General features: G+C 38.7%; 1 protein-coding gene across 4 annotated transcripts in view; it reads left to right on the forward strand.

Moving 5' to 3' along the window:
- Positions 1-24,304, forward strand: part of fto (FTO alpha-ketoglutarate dependent dioxygenase) — a 414,204-nt gene that overhangs the window by 89,553 nt on the left and 300,347 nt on the right. For 3 of the 4 annotated variants that reach the window (XM_072547378.1, XM_072547377.1, XM_072547379.1), the window contains exons 2-4: positions 2,638-2,715; positions 8,531-9,176; positions 10,644-10,793. In XM_072547378.1, the coding sequence (XP_072403479.1) occupies positions 2,638-2,715; positions 8,531-9,176; positions 10,644-10,793 (874 nt within the window). The remainder of the gene's footprint in view (positions 1-2,637; positions 2,716-8,530; positions 9,177-10,643; positions 10,794-24,304) is intronic. The other variant, XM_072547380.1, reaches the window with a different exon arrangement.

Raw genomic sequence — 24,304 nt, forward strand, 5'->3', positions numbered from 1 at the left:
TTGAAAGGGTTCAGAAAAGATTTACAAGGATGTTGCCAATGTTTGAGGATCTGAGCTATAGGGAGAGGCTGAACAGGCTGGAGCTGTTTTCCCTGGAGTGTCGGAGGCTGAGGGGTGACCTTATAGAGATTTACAAAATTATGAGGGGCATGGATAAGATAAATAGGCAAAGTCTTTTCCCTGGCTTGGGGAGTCCAGAACTAGAGGGCATAGGTTTAGGGTGAGAGGGGAAAGATATGAAAGGGACCTAAGGTGCAACGTTTTCACGCAAAGGGTGGTACGTGTATGGACTGAGCTGCCAGAGGAAGTGGTGGAGGTTGGTACAATTGCAACATTTAAAAGGCATTTGGATGGGTATATGCATAGGAAGGTTTGGAGGGATATGGGTTGGGTGCTGGCAGGTGGGACTAGATTGGGTTGGGATAACGGCTTGGCATGGATGGGTTGCATCGAAGGGTCTGTTTTCGTGCTGTACATCTCTATGACTTTATGACTCTATGACTGAATTTAACTTTGAGGTTCACCTTGTAAAGGTAACAATATCAATTCTTCATCTCTCACTTGTAACACTCTCGTTGCTGAATGTTTATCTGCCTATTCTCTTATTTCCATTTTCAAATTTAACTCCAGTTTACCTGCCAAATTAGTCAAACTTTGTTTTGAAATTTCCTTTATTGGTCAGTGATGACTTTGCCATTTACAGGAAATCCTTTGCTGTTTCTACTGCCATGTGTTAAATAAAGTACAGAATGTGGTGTTTTCCTTTGCTGTATTGTTTATCAATACCACATCCAAATCCTTGCCAGCTCTGTTTACAATATATTTCCGTGATTTAAAAAAAGATCATGCAAGGACATATTTTCTGTTTTGAAAAGCTTGGGGCTGAAATGAGGAAGAGTTGTTTTAAAAAAAAATGTTTGAAAGTGTGGCTTCAGTTTTGAAGGTATGTAACCTGACCCTGATGCCAACATCATGTAAACAGCTGTTGAAGAAGTAGCAATTGAAGTTCCAGTGACAGAACATTTAGAGCTGAGGTGGGTGTACTGAAGTACCTTTTGTTGGCAACAAGAAGTTGATTGGTCTATGAACAAGTGACTGGTTATCAGAGACTTTTTTGATGGCCAACAATTGTGTGATGAGATCTCCGATAACTCAGTAGCTTGGAGCTAGTAAATAAGTTACAGGGAGAACATGTTCAGTTTGTCCCCACGTCAGCAGCCATCTCCCTGTTATCTGCACTTAAAACTCATATAAACACGTAGAAAACCAATTTACCTTTCCTCTAACAGTTATCGTGTGTGGTGACTTTTAACTGATAAATCAGGCTATATACGAGAACCAACCATTTTGAGTCTGTCACCATCTAATGGAAGCAACTGAAGAAAGATGACTGAAGCAATGTACTGGCCAGTAGAAGAGTCATGAAAGTCACCTCAACCACAATACGTAGGGACAAATGCTATTCAATTAGCTTTGCTATCCATAATATATTAAAACCTGTTTCTTTTGGCTGTTTGCATGTAAGAGCAGAGTTTATAAAGGGATTAGAGTTTTAATTAGTAACATTATATGCTGATTGTTTATAATCATTTACCTGTTGCTATAATCGAATTAATGGAAATGAATAGTAACTCTTGTTCAGTACAAAAACTTGATTGCTGCTCTCTGTCAACCTAGATATGCGTGTCAGGTAATATGAGAAACTCTACATTTTTAATAACATTTTTATCTTTCGCAACAATTCTGATCCTGCATATATTCATTTAATCGGAACTGCACTTGAACACAAATTACTAGATAAAATGTAATCCTGCAAATAATTTAAGAATGCAATACTTGGGAAGTTAAATTTTGAAGAATACAAGGACAAACGTGGAAAGTTCAAAATCAGATGTTATTTATTATCACTAATAGATTCTCATATTGCTTTGGGTATGAAATACTGATTTTGTCGTGAATATTGATGCCTCCCTCTGAAAACAATTGCTACCTTTGTTCCAAAACTTAGATCTAAAATGGTCATCCTATTTAATCTGTGATAGCAGAATATAACTACTGTGATATAAAGAACACAATGAAACCATTTCATGCAATTGTCACAATACAATACCAATAACACAATAATGTTAATAATGTTTCCCTTCTAAAATTGTTTGACAGTGTGTTGTGATAAAATTACTTTTGGAAGTGCTGTTGAGGCTGTTATAAGGGCTGTGTAGTGTGCATATTTTAAGAGTTGTTAATTTGCTTGACTGTGATTTCATCGTCACATTTTAAAGTGATAAAAATAACAAAAGTTCTTTATTGATTTTCTTCAGAAATTATTCTAAGACCATGGTCCCTGAATTAATATTCTCCTGTTGTTTGGTGCAAAAAAATAAAAATTGAAAAATCTCTGCAATAATCCATGCTTTTAAATTAACAGTATAAGGAGGTTTTAAAGGTTTGAAGATTTGCCATAATTAATGTTGCTTCATATTATCATAAATAGTTAGAAGTTTTGCAAAAGATCACTTGTAAAACATAATTTTAAATGATAATGGGAGGAAATATTGGCTGCTTAATGTTAAAAAATGATAATGCTTTGTGTCCGTTTTGTTTGAAACTAATTTCTTCTATGGTGTACTTTTCGAACAGAGACAGAAGCTGCTGAAGGAAATTAAAGACCGAAAGCTTCCATATTTAACACCTAAACATGTGGAGTATGAACAACTGGTAAACCTGTTTTAAATGCTCATTGGTTCTGAAGCCTTGAAAGCCCATTTAATTACTGCAAATAATTCCATCATTCCTAATAATCATACCGAGATAAAATACAAATTTGTGACTTTAAAAATCACTTTCATTTTTAATTTTAGCAAATTTAATATAATCATGAATGAAGATATGAAGTGTCCTAAATCGACAGTCTGTGGGTTCTGATAGGATTTTTGCAACACAACCATAACGTTGCGAAATGAAATTCAAGGCTGAGGGGTAACCTTATAGAGGTTTACAAAATTATGAGGGGCATGGATAGGATAAATAGACAAAGTCTTTTCCCTGGGGTCAGGGAGTCCAGAGCGAGAGGGCATAGGTATAGGGTGAGAGGGGAAAGATATAAAAGAGACCTACGGGGCAACTTTTTCACGCAGAGGGTGGTACGTGTATGGAATGAGCTGCCAGAGGAAGTGGTGGAGGCTGGTACAACTGCAACATTTAAGAGGCATTTGGATGGGTATATGAATAGGAAGGGTTTGGAGGGATATGGGCCAGGTGCTGGCAGGTGGGACTAGATTGGGTTGGGATATCTGGTCAGCATGGACGGGTTGGACTGAAAGGTCTGTTTCCATGCTGTACATCTCTATGACTCGAAGTCTTACTATTGCAAACACCTGCCTCCTCACCACTGTCCTGTGAGTTTATTTTCAGGACTGCTGGTTATTCTGGCTTGCACACCCCATTGGAATTTGTTTTATTCAAGTCTTGATGCAAGATGCAGCATCCACTATAGCTTGCCTCCAGTAATCTGTGACACCTGTCATCTAGTAATAACTAGATCAACCCCTCTTTTTCCTGCCCTTTGAGAATAGATCTCTCTCGTTATTTGGCCCTGATAAAGTTGCCAAAATATTGACACTTTAATTTCGAGATGTCAGTTTTAAGAGTTCTTATTGTTTTCAATGTACTATGAAGTGCATTGCTTTTAGCTTCACAGGTATACATCCACTTGTTTAATTATTGCTACATTGTGTCAGTAGATGTAAGATATATTAGTATAATTTATTACTCATAATTTTTCTGTGCTGTAACCCTCTGTTATTACGCAGAGATGTAATAATAATATGGTAGCAAGTATCTCCTCTATACTTTTGCTGCCAATCTGAAACGTTGCCATTGGGATTTTACTCATCTCGTCATTGAACTGGAGTATCGGTCTTGGGTCAGTGATTGCATGCTTTTTTCTGAGTCCAGGTTCAAGTCTTATTCCAAGACTTGAAAACAAAAATCTAACCTGACACTTACGTATAGTACTGAAGAAGAGTGGCTTTGTCAGATGTGTCTTGTTTCAGATGATGTTAAACCAAGATCCTGTTTGACCTCTTAGGAATAAATGAAAAATTCTGTGACTATTCTGAAGAAGTGCACTGTCCTGGCTATTTTTATTTCTCAATCAGCATCACAAAAATCACATTACCCAGTTAACATTGCTTTGTGGGACCTTTCTGTGAATAAATTGGCTGCCACATTGTTTTCTTCATGGGGGTGGTGGGTGGCATTGCTGGTTGGGTTAATATTTATTGGCTATCCCTTATTTTCCATGAGCTGAGTGGATTATTAGGACTTTTTGGATGATGGTGAAAAGTCAATAGGCAATAGGTGCAGAAGTCGGCCATTCTGCCCTTCGAGCCTACACCACCATTCATTATGATCATGGCTGATCATCCTCAATCAGTATCATGTTCCTGCCTTATCCCCATAACTCTTGATTCCACTATCCTTAAGAGCTCTATCCAACTCTTTCTTGAAAGTATCCAGAGACTTGGCCTCCACAACCTTCTGTGGCAGAGCATTCCATACACCCACCACTCTCTGGGTGAAGTAGTTTCTCCTCATCTCTGTTCTAAGTGGCCTATCCCTTATTTTTAAACTGTGTCCTCTGGTTCAGGACTCCCCCATCAGCGGAAACATGCTTCCTACCTCCAGAGTGTCCAATCCTTTAATAATTTTATACGTCTCAATCAGATCCCCCCTCAGCCTTCTAAACTCAACGGCATATAAGCCCAGTCGCTCCAATCTTTCAGTGTAAGATAGTCTCGCCATTCCGGGAATTGACCTTGTGAACCTACGCTGCACTCCCTCAATAGCCAGAATGTCTTTCCTCAAATTTGGAGACCAAAACTGTGCACAATATTCCAAGTGCGGTCTCACCAGGGCTCTGTACAGCTGCAGAAGGACCTCTTTGCTTCTATACTCAATCCCTTTTGTTATGAAGGCCAGTATGCTATTAGCTTTCTTCACTGCCTGCTGTTCCTGCATGCTTGCTTTCATTGCCGACTGATGTATAAAAACACCTAGATCTCATTGTACTGCCCCTTTACCTAACTTGACTCCATTTAGGTAGTCATCTGCCTTCCTGTTCTTGCCACCAAAATGGATAACCACACATTTATCCACATTAAACTGCATCTGCCATGCATCTGTCCACTCACCTAGCCTGTCCATGTCACCCTGTATTCTCCTAAATCCTCCTCACATTTCACCCTGCCACCCAGCTTTGTGTCATCAGCAAATTTGCTAATAATACTTTTAATACCTTCATCTATATCATAGAACATAGAACAATGCAGCGCAGAACAGGCCCTTCAGCCCTCGATGTTGCGCCGACCTGTGAGCTATTCTCATTAATTTATATTGTAAAAAGCTGTGGTTCCAGCACTGATCCCTGTGGCACATTCCGAAAGGGAGCCATTTATCACTACTTTGTTTCCTGTCAGCTAACCAGTTTTCAATCCATGTCAGTATTTGTCCCCATTTACCATGTGCCCTAATTTTGCTCATGAACCTCCTATGTGGGACTTTATCAAAGGCTTTCTGAAAGTCCAGGTATGCTACATCCACTGGATCTCCCTTGTCCATCTTCAGAGTTACATCCTCGAAAAATTCCAGAAGATTAGTCAAGCATGATTTCCTCTTCATAACTCCATGCTGACTCTGACCTATCCCGTTACTGCTATCCAGATGTGTCGTAATTTTGTCCTTTATAATTGACTCCAGCATTTTTCCCAACCACTGAGGTCAGACTAACTGGTCCATAATTCTCTGTTTTCTCTCTCCCTCCTTTATTAAACAGTGGGACAACATTAGCCACCCTCCAATCCGCAGGAACTGATCCTGAATCAATAGAAATTGGAAAATGATCACCAATGCATCCACGATTTCTAGAGCCACCTCCTTCAGTACCCTGGGATACAGACCATCAGGTCCCGGGGACTTATCAGCCTTCAGACCTAACAGTCTCTCCAACATCATTTCCTGCCTAATATAAATTCCCTTTTGTTCAGGTCCTTCAGCTTCTATTACATCTGGGAGATTGCTCGTGTCTTCCCCAGTGAAGACTGATATAAAGTACCAATTCGACTCTTCTGCCATTTCTTTGTTCCCCGTAATAACTTCACCCGTTTCTGTCTTCAAGGGCCCAATTTTAGTCTTAACCCTTTTTTTTCCCTTTTGACACACCTAAAAAAGCCTTTACTATCCTCCTTTATATTTTTGGCCAGTTTACCTTTGTACTTTATTTTTTCTTTGCGTATTTCCTTTTTAGTTATCTTATGACGTTCTTTAAAAGCTTCCCAGTCCTCCGATTTCCCACTCATCTTTGCTATGTTATACTTTTTCCCTTTTGTCTTTATGTGGTCCTTAACTTCCCTCATCAGCCACGGCCACTCCTGCCTCCCCTTAGGATCTTTCTTCCTTTTTGGAATGAACTGATCCTGCATCTTCTGCATTATACCCAGAAATACCTGCCATTGTTGTTCCACTGCCATCCCTGCTAGGGTATTGCACCATTGAACATTGGCCAGCTCCTCCTTCGTAGCTCCATAGTTCCCCTTATTCAACTGAAATATTGTCATTTCCGATTCTACCCTCTCCCTTTCAAACTGCAGATTAAAGCTTATTATATTGTGGTCACTACCTCCTAATGGCTCCTTTACTTCGAGGTCCCTGATCAAATCCGGTTCGTTGCACAACACCAGATCCAGAATTGCTTTCTCCCTGGTAGGCTCCAACACAAGCTGTTCTAAGAATTCATATCTGAGGCACTCCACAAACTCCCTTTCTTGGGGTCCAGTACCATCCTGATTCTCCCAGTCTACCTGCTTGTTGAAATCCTCCATAACAGCTGTAGTAATATCTTTGTGACAGGCCAATTTCAGCTCCTTATTCAACTTACACACTACATCCAGGCTCCTGTTTTGGAGGCCTGTAGATAACTCCCATTAGGGTCTTTCTACCCTTAGAATTTCTCAGCTCTATCCATACTGACTCTACATCCCCGATTCTAGGTTCCCCCACGCAAGGGACTGAATATCGTTTCTCACCAACAGGGTCACCCCACCACCTCTGCCAGTCAGTCTGTCCTTGCGATAGTACGTATAGCCTTGAATATTCATTTTCCAGGCCCTGTCCGCTTGAAGCCATGTCTCAGTTATCCCCACAACATCATAACTGCCAATTTCCAAATGAGCCTCAAGCTCATCCCCCTTATTTCTAATGCTTTGTGCATTCATATATGATATTTTTAATTTGTTACTCCCCGCACCCTTCCTATCAATCCCTATTTCACTTGACATTATGGCATGATCCTTTTTTTGAGTTTTCTGTCCCATTGATTCCGTTGTCTGTCTTAACCTCTCTTCTAACTTTTCCTTTAGCTTCCTTCTTAAACTTCCAGTTCGTCCCCTCCCCGCTATTTAGTTTAAACGCAGCTGTGCTGCAGTGTCAAACCTACCTGCCAGAATGCTGGTCCCCCACCTATTAAGGTGCAACCCGTCCCTCTTGTATAATTTATCCTTACAGCGAAACACACCCCAGTGATCCAAGAATTTAAATCCTTGCTTCCTGCACCAGTTCTTCAGCCACACATTCAAGTCTGTTATCTCCCTGTTCCTGTCCTCTCCAGCCCGAGGAACCAGAAGCAAACCGGAGATAACCACGCTGGATGTCCTGCTTTTCAGCCGCCTTCCAAGTTCTCCGAAGTCCCGCTGTAGAATGTCCCTCCTCTTCTTCCTGACGTCATTTGTGCCGACGTGCACCACCACGTCTGGCTCTTCACCATCGCCCTTGAGGATTTCCTGCACTCTGTCTGCGATGTCCTTAATCCTGGCACCAGGAAGGCAACACACCATCCTCAAATCCTGCCGCAGAAACCCCTTTCAGTCGCTCTCACTATGGAGTCCCCTATTACCATGGCTCTGCAAGTCAACTGCATTGCTATGCGTCTGGATTTAGACGTCGACCAAACAAGATAAGAGTGCAGATTTGCTTTGAAAATGGATATTAGTGAACCAAACGGGAATTTATGATCAGAAATAGTGGTTACATATTTGCCATTAGGCTAACTTTTAATTCCATATTTTTATTGAATTTGAATTTCAGTATCTCCCGTAGTGGAATTTGAACCCATATTCTCAGAACATTAGACTGGGACTTGTTCAGTGACATTACAGCTGCTTCCCATTAAATTCCTACATTACAACTGTGAAAACACTCCTAAAATATTTAATTCATTGTAAAGTGCCTTTGAGATGAAAGGCACTATGTAAATGCAAGTATATTTTATTTACAATGCTTTACACATTTCATACTGGGTATATGCTTAATAATAATTTTACCATGTTATTAAATATTTATCCATGTGTTACATAGGTCATAGACCACTAAATATTATAATTTTGATATATAGAGTAACCTGCACTGTACTGAATAGATTTTAGAAGTTATGCATTAAATATAAAAATGTTCAGAAAATCTTTTCTGCTCTGTTTAGTCAAAGGCCAAATATTCCAAATTATACTTGCAACGGGCCAGCTGTGTACCTCAGGAAATTCACCAAAACGTCCAACAGGGACTGACAGTGCTTCAAGACTGTAAGTGTTTTTCTCAAGATCTTGTTCAAATAAAAGGCAAAGATGTGCTTACATCAGTATGTCGACTACTTATAGGAGATCCTGGCTGCACATATCGTTACTTGGATACAAGACTATTTACAATACCTTGGCCTTCTCATGGTGTTGAGGTGAAGTACAACAGTGATGAAATAGGTAAAGCCTGCCAAGCTATTAAAGATCTTAATGAATACTTACATGTGGAAGCAATGAAAATTTTGTTGGATCGTTGTTCAGCTGATGTTGAAGAAATTGGATTTGAGGCGAAGACAGCAACTTCCACAGTGGTTAAGAACTCGGGATATATGGAAGATAGAACTTATCACAATAAACAAAGCAACAACAGAACTGTGTTAAAGGATAGAACCTCTTTTAATGTGGCCCTATTGAACTACTTGGATCCTTCAAGAATGAAATTTCTGAAAGAGGAACCATACTTTGGAATGGGAAAGATGGCTGTGAGTTGGCATTATGATGAAAACCTGGTGGAAAGGTCAACAGTTGCTGTGTATAACTACAGCTGTGATGGTGAGTATGGAAAAGAGTGGAGTATTACAGGGTTACTACTTGCTGTTTTAATGTTTCCACCCCCTGAAGCTTTCTTCACACATTGAGGCTGCACACCTGCAAACTTGTACACCAATTTAGATTTACTGTTTGCTAATTGTTTTAGAGCACTGTAGAAATGTTAAATCGACACGTGTGGGCATTCATGTTTCTGTATTTTACGGAATCCATTTTGTTTATATAAGTTGCCCTGGACTTTTTTTGGCTTGCAATGCTTGTGTGTATTGTAATTAACTAACTGGTAGGATGCCAAGGATATAAAACCTGCAACAAAAAAAGTTCATTGCAGAATCCCTCAGGTGCACATTTCCACTCATATAAATGCTTTTATTGTCATTGACATCATCGTCTCTATTGGAGTGATTTGTCAAAAATGAACTCGCTGTTGCCGCATGCTGATTTTACTACCATATACTTTGCTTTCAAGATACTACTGGGGTTAGCTTTGAACAGAAGTACTTCATTCAGTTTCTGTTGTTGTTTGTAATGTATTTTCTCTGGTTTCTTTAGTAGCGTTGTGTTGTGTTAAAGACGTGTGTTAATCAAAAGAATTTGCATTCAGTTTTACATTATCTTCAACTTAAGTGATCTTAATAATCAAAATCATTTGTTACCAGTGATAATCAGCACATTTAAATGTCTAACCTACATGTCCTGCTTGAACTTTAGGTTTTGGCAATAAGCCATCTTTTTAAAACTCAAAAAAACGTCATTTTAATGTGCACATTCCAAATGATTTAGTAGGAAATCCCAGGAAACTTTGATTGAAATTACTTCTTTTGATTGTAGTTCTACATTTTATTGGTGACATTGGGAACAGTGTTGCAGTTTGATAATGTCTGCCAAAAGTTGAGAAAATTCTGTCAAACAGGCATTCAGTTAGCCCATAAAGGTGTTTTGCTATATTTATTAAGCTCCATTATGTTAAAATCCCTTCAAAGTAATGCTGTTTCCTGAATTTTGAAAGTACTACTGTGAAATTTAACTACCAATTCATATGAGTAAATTTTTTAAACAATATCCCTGTCAAGGATTGGGTATTGATTTTTTTTCCCCCTTACAATCTTGAGTAGGTCTTACTTTCTCATTTGTGTACTCTGATCGAACAGCCTGAAATGGAGTATCCAAGACAGTTGGGGCTTTTCATTACATTTCCTTTTCTTTCCACATTTTCAGCACAATTGAAGTCACTTGACAGATTACTGTGCATCTGTGTCAGACAGTTGGACATACTGATGAGGGGTTTCTGCAATGCATGAAATCCCTCATCACTTAAGAACTGACTTTGTATGATAAATTCATTAGTCCATTTTATATTATCTTCTGAATATGGGAGTTGTCTCTCAGGAAAACAGATTTATTATAATAAAATTTACTATGATTATGACAAATCACTTTTACCGAACCCCTACTCTTTTTCCTTCATAGATTTAATACCTACTGTAGATGAAAGCAACAAGATGTCAATAAAGGACAGAGATCCGGCACTTTGGCATGTCGGCATAAAAGTTGCCTGGGACATTGCTACACCAGGATTGGCATTGCCTCTAGAATCTGGAGACTGTTACTTTATGCTTGGTAATTTTTGTTTCACACTCTAATTGTTCAGTTTCCAATGAGGCACTTTGGAACGGTGCACATCAGGAAATCCAAATAGTATTTTGTATATAGTATCTAGGTATTCAAATAATATTTTTATCTGAAAGTTTCTGGAAATGCTGTTACAATGTGTCCAGTGAACTTAAATTTGCAGGTTACTACTATCTTCCAAACCCTTGATGTGAGGGAAATTCTTTGATTATAATGAGTCTAAACATTTAGCAGGATTGTACATTTTTAAAACATTGTTTTGATCTCCACTGAATGAAATTTTCTTCATAATGTAAGGTCAGGTCCTTTTATTAAGAAGTACACACTTGCCTGGTTAAATGCCTTCAGTAAATTAACTAAATGTTAGTTCCTTGGAAACTAACATTGTTAAACAGCAGCCAAGTTGAAATGAGACAGTTTGATATGTGTATCCCCATAAAGTGCATGCGTGCGTGTGTGTGTGTGTACGTACTTGGGATATGAGACAAAATAAAATTGTCCTGCTGTGCCACACTATAGATAGAATTCTTGCTTTGAAACCAGTGTAATTTGAACTTTATGGTTTTAGAAGAAGGAAACAGTTTCACTTAATTAACAATAAAATATTGGTCTGCAGAGGAAGTGTGCACTGGGCCTTGCTGTCTCAGATGCAGGTTCCAGGGTGTCTGATACATTAGTTGTTCTGTGAAAGTCATAAATTTATGCACATGCTAAGAAGGTGTATGAAAGGCTTCATGCTTACTGTGCCCAGAAGTCTAGTTAAATAAAGTTGTTACTGTTTCAGTACTAAAGAATGTGAATCCTGCCCTTTCATAAATATTTCGGACAATGATGCTTCTGCTATGCTCTCCCATACTGACATTTAGTCCTTTAAAAAGGCAACCAAGGTAAAGAGGTTTCGGAGTGATAATAGACTGATGACTATATGCTTACCCTGAGTATGACCCTTTGTGGTGACATTTATACTACCAGATATCAAGCACAAGTCAGGTTTCTAGTAAAGTCCTTTTTAATGAAATGAGAAACTTATCACTCTGAATTGATTTTGGTTATTTCTTTATTTAAAAAAAAATTGCAGTTTGTCCTCATATTTTACAAAGAAAATTAACACAGTGGAATTAAACAATGAAATCTTGTTTATAAACTACAGTTATAGGAAAATGTAGTTCTCATTAGATTGGAACTTCAATACATTTTTTAAAAAGTAAAATTTAAAACAAAACAAGTAAAATCATATTCTTCTTTAGTTTATGTTTTCCTACAAAGTTTCATTATCTAGAGGCTGTGCAGATAATCTGCCAATCTTTAACTAATCAAGCTGTTATTTACCAACAGGACAGATATCATTTTCTTCACATTTTGAGGCCAGACTTTGATATTTATATGATATGTGGGGAGAAGAAATTTTAAAAAAAACAGCATTTTCAGAAGGGAAACCCAAAGAGATTCAATTTGTTGTGCTGAAAGTTTTAAGCATTCTCAATAAGTTTTCCAGCCAGCCAGATTGGGTGGTAAGGTTGTGGAGGAGCAGGTGTCATATATGTGGGAAATTCCTGTATTAGTGGTTGAGGGAGCTGGGAATGTTCAAAGGTTGTAGAGTGGTGAGAAATTACATAATGTGGATGAGGTTATGTGTTGGCATTTAGTCATTGTGGGGTTCAAATGTAGGGTCTATGGATAAAATGAGGTGAAAAGGGAACAAGGAAACACTTGAGCTTCTCAGCCTCTCAAGAGCAATAAAAACATTTAGCCTATAGGTTTTGTGTCTTTTTTGTGTTGCCAAAATTTTGAGCCCCAGAAAATGGTTACATAAATTAATGCAGTTAAAATGGAGGCAAGCAGCTTCTTCAAGAGATTTTACCAATTAACATTTATTAAGAGTGGATTGTTTGACCTCCTAACATTTGCCTTCATTAAAAGTGGGCGACTTAGGTTGTTGTTGAATTTCAGAATTTTAAACACCCCTTTGCCATACATCCCTACAGGTTAATGTTCCCTTCTTTGGCTCTGTCCATCACTTATTTTGCTCAATTGTTCAAGATCAGAAATTTGATGTATGAGAACATATCACATAGAGTCATAGAGATGTACAGCATGGAAACAGACCTTTCAGTCCAACCCGTCCATGCCGACCAGATATCCCAACGCAACCTAGTCCCACCTGTCAGCACCCGGCCCATATCCCTCTAAACCCTTCTTATTCATATACCCATCCAAATGCCTCTTAAATGTTGCAATTGTACCAGCCTCCACCACTTCCTCTGGCAGCTCATTACACACCCGTTCTACCCTCTGTGTGAAAAAGTTGCCCCGTAGGTCTCTTTTATATCTTTCCCCTCTCACCCTAAACCTATGCCCTCTTGTTCTGGACTCCCTGACCCCAGGAAAAAGACTTTGTTTATTTACCCTATCCATGCCCCTCATAATTTTGTAGACCTCTATAAGGCCATCCCTCAGCCTCCGACACTCCAGGGAAAACAGCCCCAGCCTGTTTAGCCTCACCCTATAGCTCAAATCCTCCAACCCTGGCAACATCCTTGTACATCTTTTCTGAAACCTTTCCAGTTTCACAACATCTTTCCGATAGGAAGGAGACAAGAATTGCACGCAATATTCCAACAGTGGCCTAACCAATGTCCTGTACAGCCGCAATATGACCTCCCAACTCCTGTACTCAATACTCTGACCAATAAAGGAAAGCATACCAAATGCCTTCTTCACTATCCTATTTACCTGCAACTCCACTTTCAAGGAGCTATGAACCTGCACTCCAAGGTCTCTTTGTTCAGCAGCAGTCCCTAGGACCTTACCATTAAGTGTACAAGTCCTGCTAAGATTTGCTTTTCCAAAATGCAGCACCTCACATTTATCTAAATTAAATTCCATCTGCCAATTCTCAGTCCATTGGCCCATCTGGTCAAGATCCTATTGTAATCTGAGGTAACCTTCTTCGCTGTCCACTACATCTCCAATTTTGGTGTCGTCTGCAAACTTATTAACTGTACCTCTTATGCACATGTGTGAGGAAATTTGCACATCTATCTTATTTTCACCATACTATCCACGAACTCTAGATATTTCTAGATAAATCTATTTTGCATCTCACTGCTGACAACATTAATTTATTAAGTTAAATATGTAAATTGAAAATATTAATGAAAATCGAAGAGAGACTAAATTTCAACACTGTCAGCTTCTTTGCTTTGGATTTCTTCAAGTTGGGGGTGAATTAAAATGCCATTTGATAGAACCATTTAAATAAACATTTCGAATATTGATAAATTGATACAAAGTGACAGATGAGCAAGTTTACTGGGCAAATATGAGCGATTTCAAGACTGGAGGCATATTTTTAAGGTGAAAGGAGAAAGAGATTTAAAGATAAATGATAGACAATTTTTTTACACAGAGTGGTTTGCGCGAGGAATGAACTTCCTGAGGAAGTGGTGGATGTGGGCACAATTACAACATTTAAAAGATACCTAGATAAGTACATGAGTAGGAAGGGTTTGGAGAGATATGGATCAGGAGCAGGCAGGTGGAGCTAGTTTAATTTGAGATTATGTTTGGCATGGACTGGTTGGATAGAAGGGTTTATTTCCATGCTGTATGACTCTAACTTTGGAAACTACCTTTTGGTTCAGTTAAACAATCTACTTTTAAATCAATCAACTATGGATAGAACTTAATGCAGTTAACATGAAACTCTTGTCAAATGTTTAGTTTTAAGCAATGCACCATGTTTAACTACTTAAATTGCTATAGTTGATTTTTATGCTGCATTCCACACTCTTGCATTCTGCACTTTAAATTGTTGTTTTACTGGAAAGTAGTTGTAACGCCTGAAAACTGTGTGTGCTTTTAATAGATTCAAATTATGCATTTTTGCTTAACTTGTAACATCTGCCGAAAAAAATTCTTTCTCAAAGCTAAGTCCAGAAAACCATTGTTGTTTACAGCAGAAGGAAGCATTCTTCCCATCTTGTCTGTCTCATCGACTTACTATGGTAATAGAAAGTGAATCATTTTTCTGCTGTATTTTTATTTTTTTGTATCTTCCTTTTCTTCAAATCTTTGATCATCATTGCCTGAAAAGACTCAACTACCTCTTTGCTATTTCAAATATGCAACACAGCAGTGTGTTGACATGAGGACTTTAAAGGATGCCTGCAGCATGGGTGCCTTATAGTTGATGTCACATGACTACAGCGGACTAGAAGTGATACATTTCTATACAGTAGTACAGAAAAAAGCCATTTGGCCCATTTGAGTCCACATTGACTCTCCAAAGAGCATACAGCCCCCCACCCTATCCCCATAACCCTGCATTTGCTATGGTTAATCCACATAATCTACGCACCTTTGCATTGTAGAAGGAAACTGGAGCACTCAAGAAACTCTCAAAGACACCAGGAGAATGTGCAAACACCACACAATCTACCTAGGCTGGAATCGAATCCAGGTCTCTGGCACTGTGAGGCAGCTTTGCTAACCACTGAGCCACCATGCCACCCTACAGGACAGATATTTGTACATGATTGCCTTTCAATCAAACATATCCTTTTGGTACAAAAATGAGAAAAAAAGGCATGCATTATCATGTACATTTTTAGTTACCCAAGTTTCCATCTTTGTATGAGTACTGTTCTCAAGTTTTTGTGGTTCATTAATTCTGTTGATCTCTCTGTATACATTGTGCAAACAGTCCTTACATGATGCTGCTTACTTATTGATATTCTTGTGTGTTGTTGTGGTTGGCTATTTATCTGGGTGATGTTGGTTCATCAAACAGTATTTGTGCATCATTTCTTGTTGTTCTTCTGTCGTTGTGTTGCAGTGGACCTCTGGGTCTGATATTTGATGCGTGTTCTGTGTATGTGCTGCGTTCACTTTTTACTGATCAACTACCTACAGACAAGGAATGGCTCCTACAGTTGGATGCATGTGTCTGTGATTGGGATGTTATATTAGGTCATTTATTTTCACTGTGCATGATTGAAGTAATAATTGCTTTATCTGGATCCTAAGTTGCTGTATGAGCATGTTTTTGTTAAGGTTGTAAATGTTTGTACGCTGACTGGCTCTCAAATTCCTGATGGTGAGCTTATGCTCAAAACGTAGACTCTGTTGCTCCTTGGATGCTGCCTGATCAGCTGTGTTTTTCCAGCACCACACTTTTTGACTCTGATGTCCAACATCTGCAGTTCTCACTTTCTCCTGACTCTCAAATACTCAACTCTGACAGTTGTTTAGCAGTCTTGTCAAAATGAATTTTGGGTTACTGCACTTTCACCTTGATTTTTCACTTACTTCTGTCTTCAATAGCTCTTTTGCTATTGAAAGTGTAGTTCGTGTGTGTTGTGGCATTAGTCTTTGTGCTGGACTATGTTTCAATGCCTTCTCCACTCAATGGTTGCCTTATATACAGCTGGATGGGATTTGCTTGAATCCCTCATGATTCCTTTGGCAATTTTCACTGCCGTTTCAGCCTTTCCATTTGGGACTATAGTGTGAAAATTATGTGTGATGTTAAATTTCTCAATCTTTTATAAAGCGACTGAATGGCAGAGTGGACTCAATGGGCCAAATGGCCTTACTTCCACTCCTATGTCTTATGGTCTTATGCTTATGGTCTTATGAATTCTTCACAAGTGAACTGAAGGCTGTTATTACCCACAACAATGTTGGGAATCACTGAGCAGTTGAAGTGTGCTTCCAAGCAATCCATGATTTTGTTGTTCATGTTGGGCCAGCGGAGCACGTGTCATGCTTCCTCCAATTTGATTCAATTTCTTGATGGCTTGCATGAATGTGATTTAGCGTCTCACCCCTCAACTCCTTTTGGATAAATGTTTATGTCTATCGTATAAAATGCTATCTTGTGCTGTCAATTCAGACCTATATGTCCAGTATGTTCTTATTGAAACAGTGCCTTGATAGTCTTTGGCTGTCCTTTTATCACTACTTCTTGTAAAAGTTGGAGATTTGCATCTTGTTATAATTACTTCAGTCAACCTGTTGAGACAGATATCCAGAACAGGTGGAATTTGAAACTGGATCTTCAGGTCAAGAGGCAGGGATGCTAACACCGTGTGACAAGACTATAAAATGACTATTTTTAATTAATGTGTTCAGATTTAGCTGGTGCCACAAGCTACCCTGTGAAGTGGTTACCAAATGCACCCTGTCCCACAATGTGTGTGCTTAATAAACAGACCTGTATATCCAAATAAAAAAAAATATTTTGAGTCATAAAAAGACTAATGGAGCTTATGGTTTTAAAATGCTGGTATAAACAGAAATATATGTAGCAGAAAGGTAACGGATTATAGTTTGAAATTGCACAGTATTTAACAGCATCCCCAATTAGTCTGCTTGCGTATTTATTTTACATTTTTATGCAGCCAGCTGTCAAAGGCTCAAGATGATATCAGAGCAGTATTTGAAACAGGGAATCCAAAATCCAAATGAATAAGATTTCCAACTATGTATATCTCCTTAAACACTCATTGAAAAAGTGTAAAATTAGTAGCAAATAATGGAGAAGAAATTGTAAATTAGAGTGGTAAATTTAATGTTAGATCAGATACCGAAGGTGAAAAGTGGGGGTTAGTTTATTGAATTCAGAGACAGAGTTGAGACAAGCTAAAAGTTAAAACAAACTTGCATTTAAAAAATCTCCAACAACCTTCGTTACCTCCTGTTCTGAAGAAGGGTCACTGGATTCAAAACATTAACTCTGCTTTCTCTCCACAGATGCTGCTCGATCACCTGGAACCTGGCACCCTTAGTCTGTCACCAGAACTAGCCTTGACGCAGCTGTTCTACTCCCAAATGTTTCTGGGGAGCTGCAGGCTCACTGTAAAATTCTAGTATCCCTTAACATAAGAGGCCTGTAATTATTTGAATGAGATTCTGCCTGCTTGTGGGCACATAGCCCTAATGCACCCTAAATGAACTCCCACACGCTACTTCCCATAATTTGGAGATGCCGGTGTTGGACTGGGGTGTACAAAGTTAAAAATCACACAACACCAGGTTATAGTCCAACAGGTGTAATTGGAAGCACACTTGCTTTCGGAGCGTCGCTCCTTCATCAGGTGATAGTGGAGGGCTAAATCCTAACACACAGAATTTATAGCACAAATTTACAGTGTGATGTAACTGAAATTATACATTGAAAAATTGACTTAACAGACAATCAATTTTTCAATGTATAATTCCAGTTATATCACACTGTAAATTTCTGCTATAAATTCTGTGTGTTAGGATTGAGCCCTCCACTATCACCAAACATACAGACGCCAGGATGCTGGCTGGCACAGTGAATTTTCTTGTTGCACTTCCTCCATGCCTGACCTCATCTGGTCAAAAAAGCTGACTTCAAGAGCTTGGACAGGGTGCAATGTTTGAGGGACATGTTCTTTGGAGATTAGCCAGTTGTCAGTTTCAGGTTCTGAATTACATATATTTTTAATGATGTGCTACAGAAGACTTATTTATTTACCATGTTCACTTGGAGATTACAACTTTAACTTGCCCAACAGCCTGATTATAAATAAAGCAAGGAGGAATTTTGTTCCTAATGATCATAATTCACGATGCAGCATAGAATCATAGAGGTTTACAACACAGAAAAGTCGGCGCCAGTCAAAAACAAGCACATAAATTTCTAACCCCATTTTATTGACACACATTGTAAATAGTTGAGGCTTATCACATCATCTTAATGATTTTCTACAAGTGATAGGTTATCAATTTGAAAAAGCTGTGTTTATCCTGTCTGTTTTCTGTCTCCCAATTGTTTGTCTGTCCATGCAACTCTTACATATTAGCAAGCTATAATTTCTGTTCAGTGTCTTGTGGGGAATAAAATGGATGGAAATCCATGTGGCCTTCTAGATCATGCCACTGACTGTTCTCTGTCCTATTTCATCCTTATTGGCTCTTCGGTGAGGTCATAGCTCTTGGTACCAAAGGGAAGGGAAAGGGGAAATACATAATTCTGAAGGAGTATTGCATGTATTGAATATTTCAGGAAAGTATAACAAGATGAAATTTCTTCAGGTGATTCTTCGTCTTGGAGACTCCAGAGGTATTATGTTTTGCATAAATTACCAAATTTGTGAACCAAAAAGCAAACGTTTAATTTCTCACCTTCTGGTCACCAGTTGGTGCCAAAGAACAGAAGTGCAAATGTAAGGAGGCCCTGGTCATCAAAACCAGAATCTAATCTGGTATCATTTGCTTGATGTTTAGGTGGGAAGTGTGCTTGACAGGCATTTTACAAAAGAAGGGTCATTGGCCTTAATTTTCTGGAGAACCACAATCACAATCAGATTGTCACTACTCTTTTTTTATTCATACTAAGCACTGCATTTCTAGTTAGATATTCTGATCCCGCTCCTTCAGAAAGGTGGAGTCTGCTGGCCTTGCAGGATAATTAAAGGAAGTTAAGCATGCCCCCTTTTTGTAATATCAATGCTGTGTATGCTGATATTTAAATGTTCAGCAGCATCAAGTCACTCTTGACACCTGCTATGAAAGAGTAAGTAGGTACGTATATACCAAAATGCCAGGGTAAGGTGCCATGTGATAGGGTTCCAGGTAAGTGACAGCGTCATGAGCAAGGCTGAGTGTGTCGGAGCTGTAAGCAGGAGAAGGGGCTGTCAGGGCCGGCAGTATTGGGCCGGATGGGGAGTTGGAATTCTGTTGGGTTGAGGGGGTACAGGGATCTAATCGGGTGAGGAAATGCTGTAGTTCTTGGGATGGCAGGTGTACTTGTCAATTGTGTGGGTCAGTTGTAGGGTCAACCTTGCAGTTATCCAGGAGTTCGACCAAGTTTTTAATCATCTAATTATTCCTCCGTAACTATCTACCTGTTCAAATTCTCCACTGGAAAGGCAATGGAGTTGTCCAACAGAATCTTGAATTTCCTAAGAAATTCCTATGGACTCTGTTGTATCTGGGATTCCACACATGGTCTTGATAACAACTTCAGTCTGTGTTGCTCCAACAGCTATCCAGCCATCAAAATTTTCAAACTGTTATTTACTTAAGGAACCTGATCGTCTGTTAGCACTTAATATTCAGGATAAGTATCATTCTGCCAAAGAAAGTAACACAGGCCAAGAGGATTATTTTATACTTGTAAATTTCTTTCTCTATCATGTGAACTCATGTTTATTTTCTAGTACTAAAAGGGTAAATGTTTTGTTTCATTCTGTCTTTGAACTTTTCTTTATTGTTAAGCAGCAGTAAAAAAGCAGTGATATCTACAGAGAAAACAAAACATAGATTCTAAAATACTTTCAACACCAATTCACAATTGGGTGTTTACCAAAAAAATTTGATTGCTGGTCATTTTCGCAAAACAGCAGCTCATTCTCAACATGTAGCTATGTGCCATATTAAACCATTGTGTCAAAACCTTTCACTACATTTTCATGGGCAGGTGCTTAGTCATGTCAATTATTCTGTCTTCAGTTGTTTGCTGACATCATCTCTTAAAGACAACAGTTTCCTGGGGTCAGTAATCAGGAAAACTCTTTTCAAACCTATAAGGGATCTTCACAGTTGAAAATAGTGAAACATATTTTTAAACAAATATCAACTCTAATCAATCACAATTTATTCGGGTGGCACGGTGGCACAGTGGTTCGCACTGCTGCTTCACAGCGCCAGAGACCTGGATTCAATTCCCGACTCAGGTGACTGACTGTGTGGAGTTTGCACATTCTCCCCGTGCCTGCATGGGTTTCCTCCAGGTGCTCCGGTTTCCTCCCACAGTCCAAAGATGTGCAGGTTAGGTGAATTGGTCATGCTAAATTGCCCATAGTGTTAGGTAAAGAGGTAAATGTAGGGGAATGGGTGGGTTGCGCTTCAGCGGGTCGGTGTGGACTTGTTGGGTCGAAGGGCCTGTTTCCACATTGTAAGTAATCTAATCTAATCTAATGTTTCAGTTTAAAAGAGTAATGTACCAACACATTTATGTAAACGTGTATTTATGTTTGTAATAAGAATAGACAATTGGGGATTGTAATTTAAGGAGATGAGCAAACATTGAGATTTAACAACTAATTAACCCAACTTGTGGTATTTACAGATTGGCAATTACTAAAACCTCACATCATAAATCAACTTGTGAAAAACTCAATTTCTCTTATAATTCAAAATAAAGATAACTTTTTAAAAAAACCTATCATAACTACTTAAAAAATCATTACATTTATTGTCATAATTCATCGTTAAAGCCTAGAAAATGTTTTATTAGTCCTTAACAATTTATACTCATAATACTTCACAATGCAAGATGAAATAAATCTCACATCAGATTTTGGGCTCATTCCAAGCTACTTTTAATGGTATCCCAAACATATATTTTTATTTCTTGATCAAAGTAATAAATAGAGAAAAGAAATAATATAAAAACTTTTGCTTTGATGAGAGAGTACATCAGACAATATCCTACTTGAGCATAGGAGACAGTTGTCTCTCTGTGTTACCAAAATGAACCACAAAAACCAGGATTAAACAGCAATTTATACAATGGTAGTGTGTGGTAACCAACTTGACTATCTTAGTCGTACATTTGTTAATTTCAGATCTGGCTTTAACCATTTTGTGGTGCACATTCTAACTTTTACATTGCTTGACTTAGACATGTTTATTGGTTCATCAATCTTTTCCACCAAGTTTACATGTAGTTAAGGTTGATTTTTCTACAATTTTATTTACAAACTGGAAATTGATAGGGGAGACAAAGTGTGAGCTCCTCATCACCTAAATATTCCATGCATCAGTCTGTTCTCCGTGTGAAGTTGTGAAATTGGCTGTAATTAAATAGATTGTCAATAGTAGAAAAATAACCAAGATGAGAGTAAGTCAAAACTGTAATGCTGTGCTGTATATAAGTCTTTGTATAGACATATTTAATCTGTGAAGAAACCCGTAAGACTTTTTTATTCTTTCATGGTTGGTGAAGAAACAGTAAGAACAATAAGAAACAACAAGAAACTTTCAGAATCAGGACTGAATGTACTAATGGATTCCTTCATTCTCTTTCTAGGCATTCATATACATATTCATATATATGGTTATGGTAGCCTTGAGTGGAGAAAATACACAACATAATTTTCAGTACTCTTAGTGTCAGAACCAAGGCCAGAATTTGTTATCGATCCCTTTTTTGACCTTGGGAAGATGGTGGTGAACCGTTGTTTTGAATTGCTGCAGTTCATTAGTTGCAAGTATGCTTACAGAGTCAGGAAGAGAGTTTCAGGATTTTGACCCAGAACAGTGAAGAAACGGCCATACACGTCCAAGGGTGGGTGGTGAGTGACTTGGAGACAGACATGAAGGTGATGGGGTTCTCAAAAGTTTGATCATCTTGTTCATCTGAGTGATGAGATCATGGGTTTGAAGATACTGTTGAAGGAGCCTTGATAAATCACTGCAATTTGTTTTGTATGGAATGAACTGTCAGAGGAAATAGTAGATACAAGTACAGTTACAACATTCAAAAGACATGAATAGGAAAGGTTTAGCGGGTTAGGGGCCAAATGCAGGCAAACAGAATTAGTTTAGCTTGGGAAATCTGGTTGGTGTGGACAAGTTGGAGCGAAGGTTCTGCTTCCATGCTGTATGAATCTATGACTTTATGATGGCGGGATTGAATGTTGAATTGGGACCATACTCATCTAGGAAATGGAGAATGATTAGATTACTTAGTGTGGAAGCAGGCCCTTTGGCCCAACAAGTCCACACCAACCCTCTGAAGAGTAACCCACCCAGACCCATTCCCCTACATTTACCCTTCACCTAACACTATGGGCAATTTAGCATGGCCAATTCACCTAACCTGCACATTTTTGGACTGTGGGAGGAAACCGGAGCACCCAGAGGAAACCCACGTAGACACGGGGAGAATGTTCAAACTCCACACAGACAATTGCCTGAGGCGGGAATTGAACCCAGGTCTCTGGCTCTGTGAGGCAGCAGTACTAACCAGTGTGCCACCGTGCCGCCCATAATGTTCCATTATGTTCCTGACTTGTGCCTTATAGATTATAGACAGACTTTGTGGAGTCAGGAGATGAGTTACTCATCACAAGATTTCTGAACTCCAGCCTGCTCTTAAAGACATTTATATGGCCATTCAAGTAATGTTTATGGTGATATGTGATGATGTTGGAAAATTCAGAGATGGTAATGCCTTTGAATGTCAAGTGAAAATAGGCTGATTCTCACTTCTATCTATCATCCTTCCCTGGCAGTAATGTGATGCAAATGTTATCAGCCCATGTCTGAATGTTATTTAGGTCTTACTGTTTCAATATCTGAGTGGTCACAAATATTACCAAACACTATCTGTCAGCAAGTTTCCCTCTCCCAACCTTCTAATAAAGGATGTAAGGACTACATATATCTTTATTTGGAAATATAAATCGGAAGATGGAAATTTGGATACTGCTGTGTTGCAGAGAATTAACTTATTTTTATAACTCGAAAGAAAGCTAGAACTGTGCGAAGCTCACTTATTGGTTACACGAGGTCATGCAATGTTTGGACAACCCGAATTTGCTACTTGTATAAGACAAACTGGCACCAAAATGGCACAAAGAGCAATCTCTATTTTGTCTCTTTGTCTTTCTTCTTCTGAGGATGGCAGAAAAACGGCACTCAAGACTCCAAAAAGCAGAAATGCACATCCAACTTGGCTACCAAGTTGAAGACTGCTGTAGTTGATAATAACTTAATATTGTCATCGGAAACCAAAAGTACTGAGGTTACCTCATTCTATACTTGTGGTGTGGACTCTTAATCCACAGATTTTGTTCCTGTTTGCCTACTTTTCTACCCATGATCCTTCTACAGATCGGCCTCTCTCTTGTCCATCCTATTTATGAATGACTGTGCGTGTGTGTTGGGATTTTAAAGGTATCTAGTTTAAGCTTGCACAATAATAATTATAATCTGTGATTTTGCTTGTTGAAGGATAGGGTTGTCATAATAAATATGTTTTGGTTTCTTGCACATTTATGAGACCTGGTGTAGGTTTCTTTTACCTTAGTAGTCAAAGTCAGTAAGGTAAACATCCTAATGATTCATTTGGTCATTTAAGCGTTTGTGACAACTCGTGAAATAGTCAGGCTTGATTACCAATGCACACTTATGATCAGGGTTATGACTAGGGAAGATTTTGATAAACCTGTGCAAGATGGTTGGGCCTCAGACACAACCTTGAGCAGGTCAAGCAGAAATGCCCTGGAGTTGTGATGACTGACCTCCACCAATCACATTGTCTTATTTGTGCCAGATATGATTCACACCAGTGGAGAGATTTCTTCCTGATTCCTAGGACATCAGTTTTCTAAGTGTTACAATGTAACTAGGATGAGTGTGCTGATAAGCATGCCCCACTTTTGTACAATTTGTCCTAAAATGTTTAAAACCACAATTAGATAACCGGGATAATTAATTTGCCTGACTAATGATAT

Source organism: Chiloscyllium punctatum, chromosome 26 (assembly GCF_047496795.1).
Source record: "Chiloscyllium punctatum isolate Juve2018m chromosome 26, sChiPun1.3, whole genome shotgun sequence".
Taxonomy (NCBI): domain Eukaryota; kingdom Metazoa; phylum Chordata; class Chondrichthyes; order Orectolobiformes; family Hemiscylliidae; genus Chiloscyllium; species Chiloscyllium punctatum.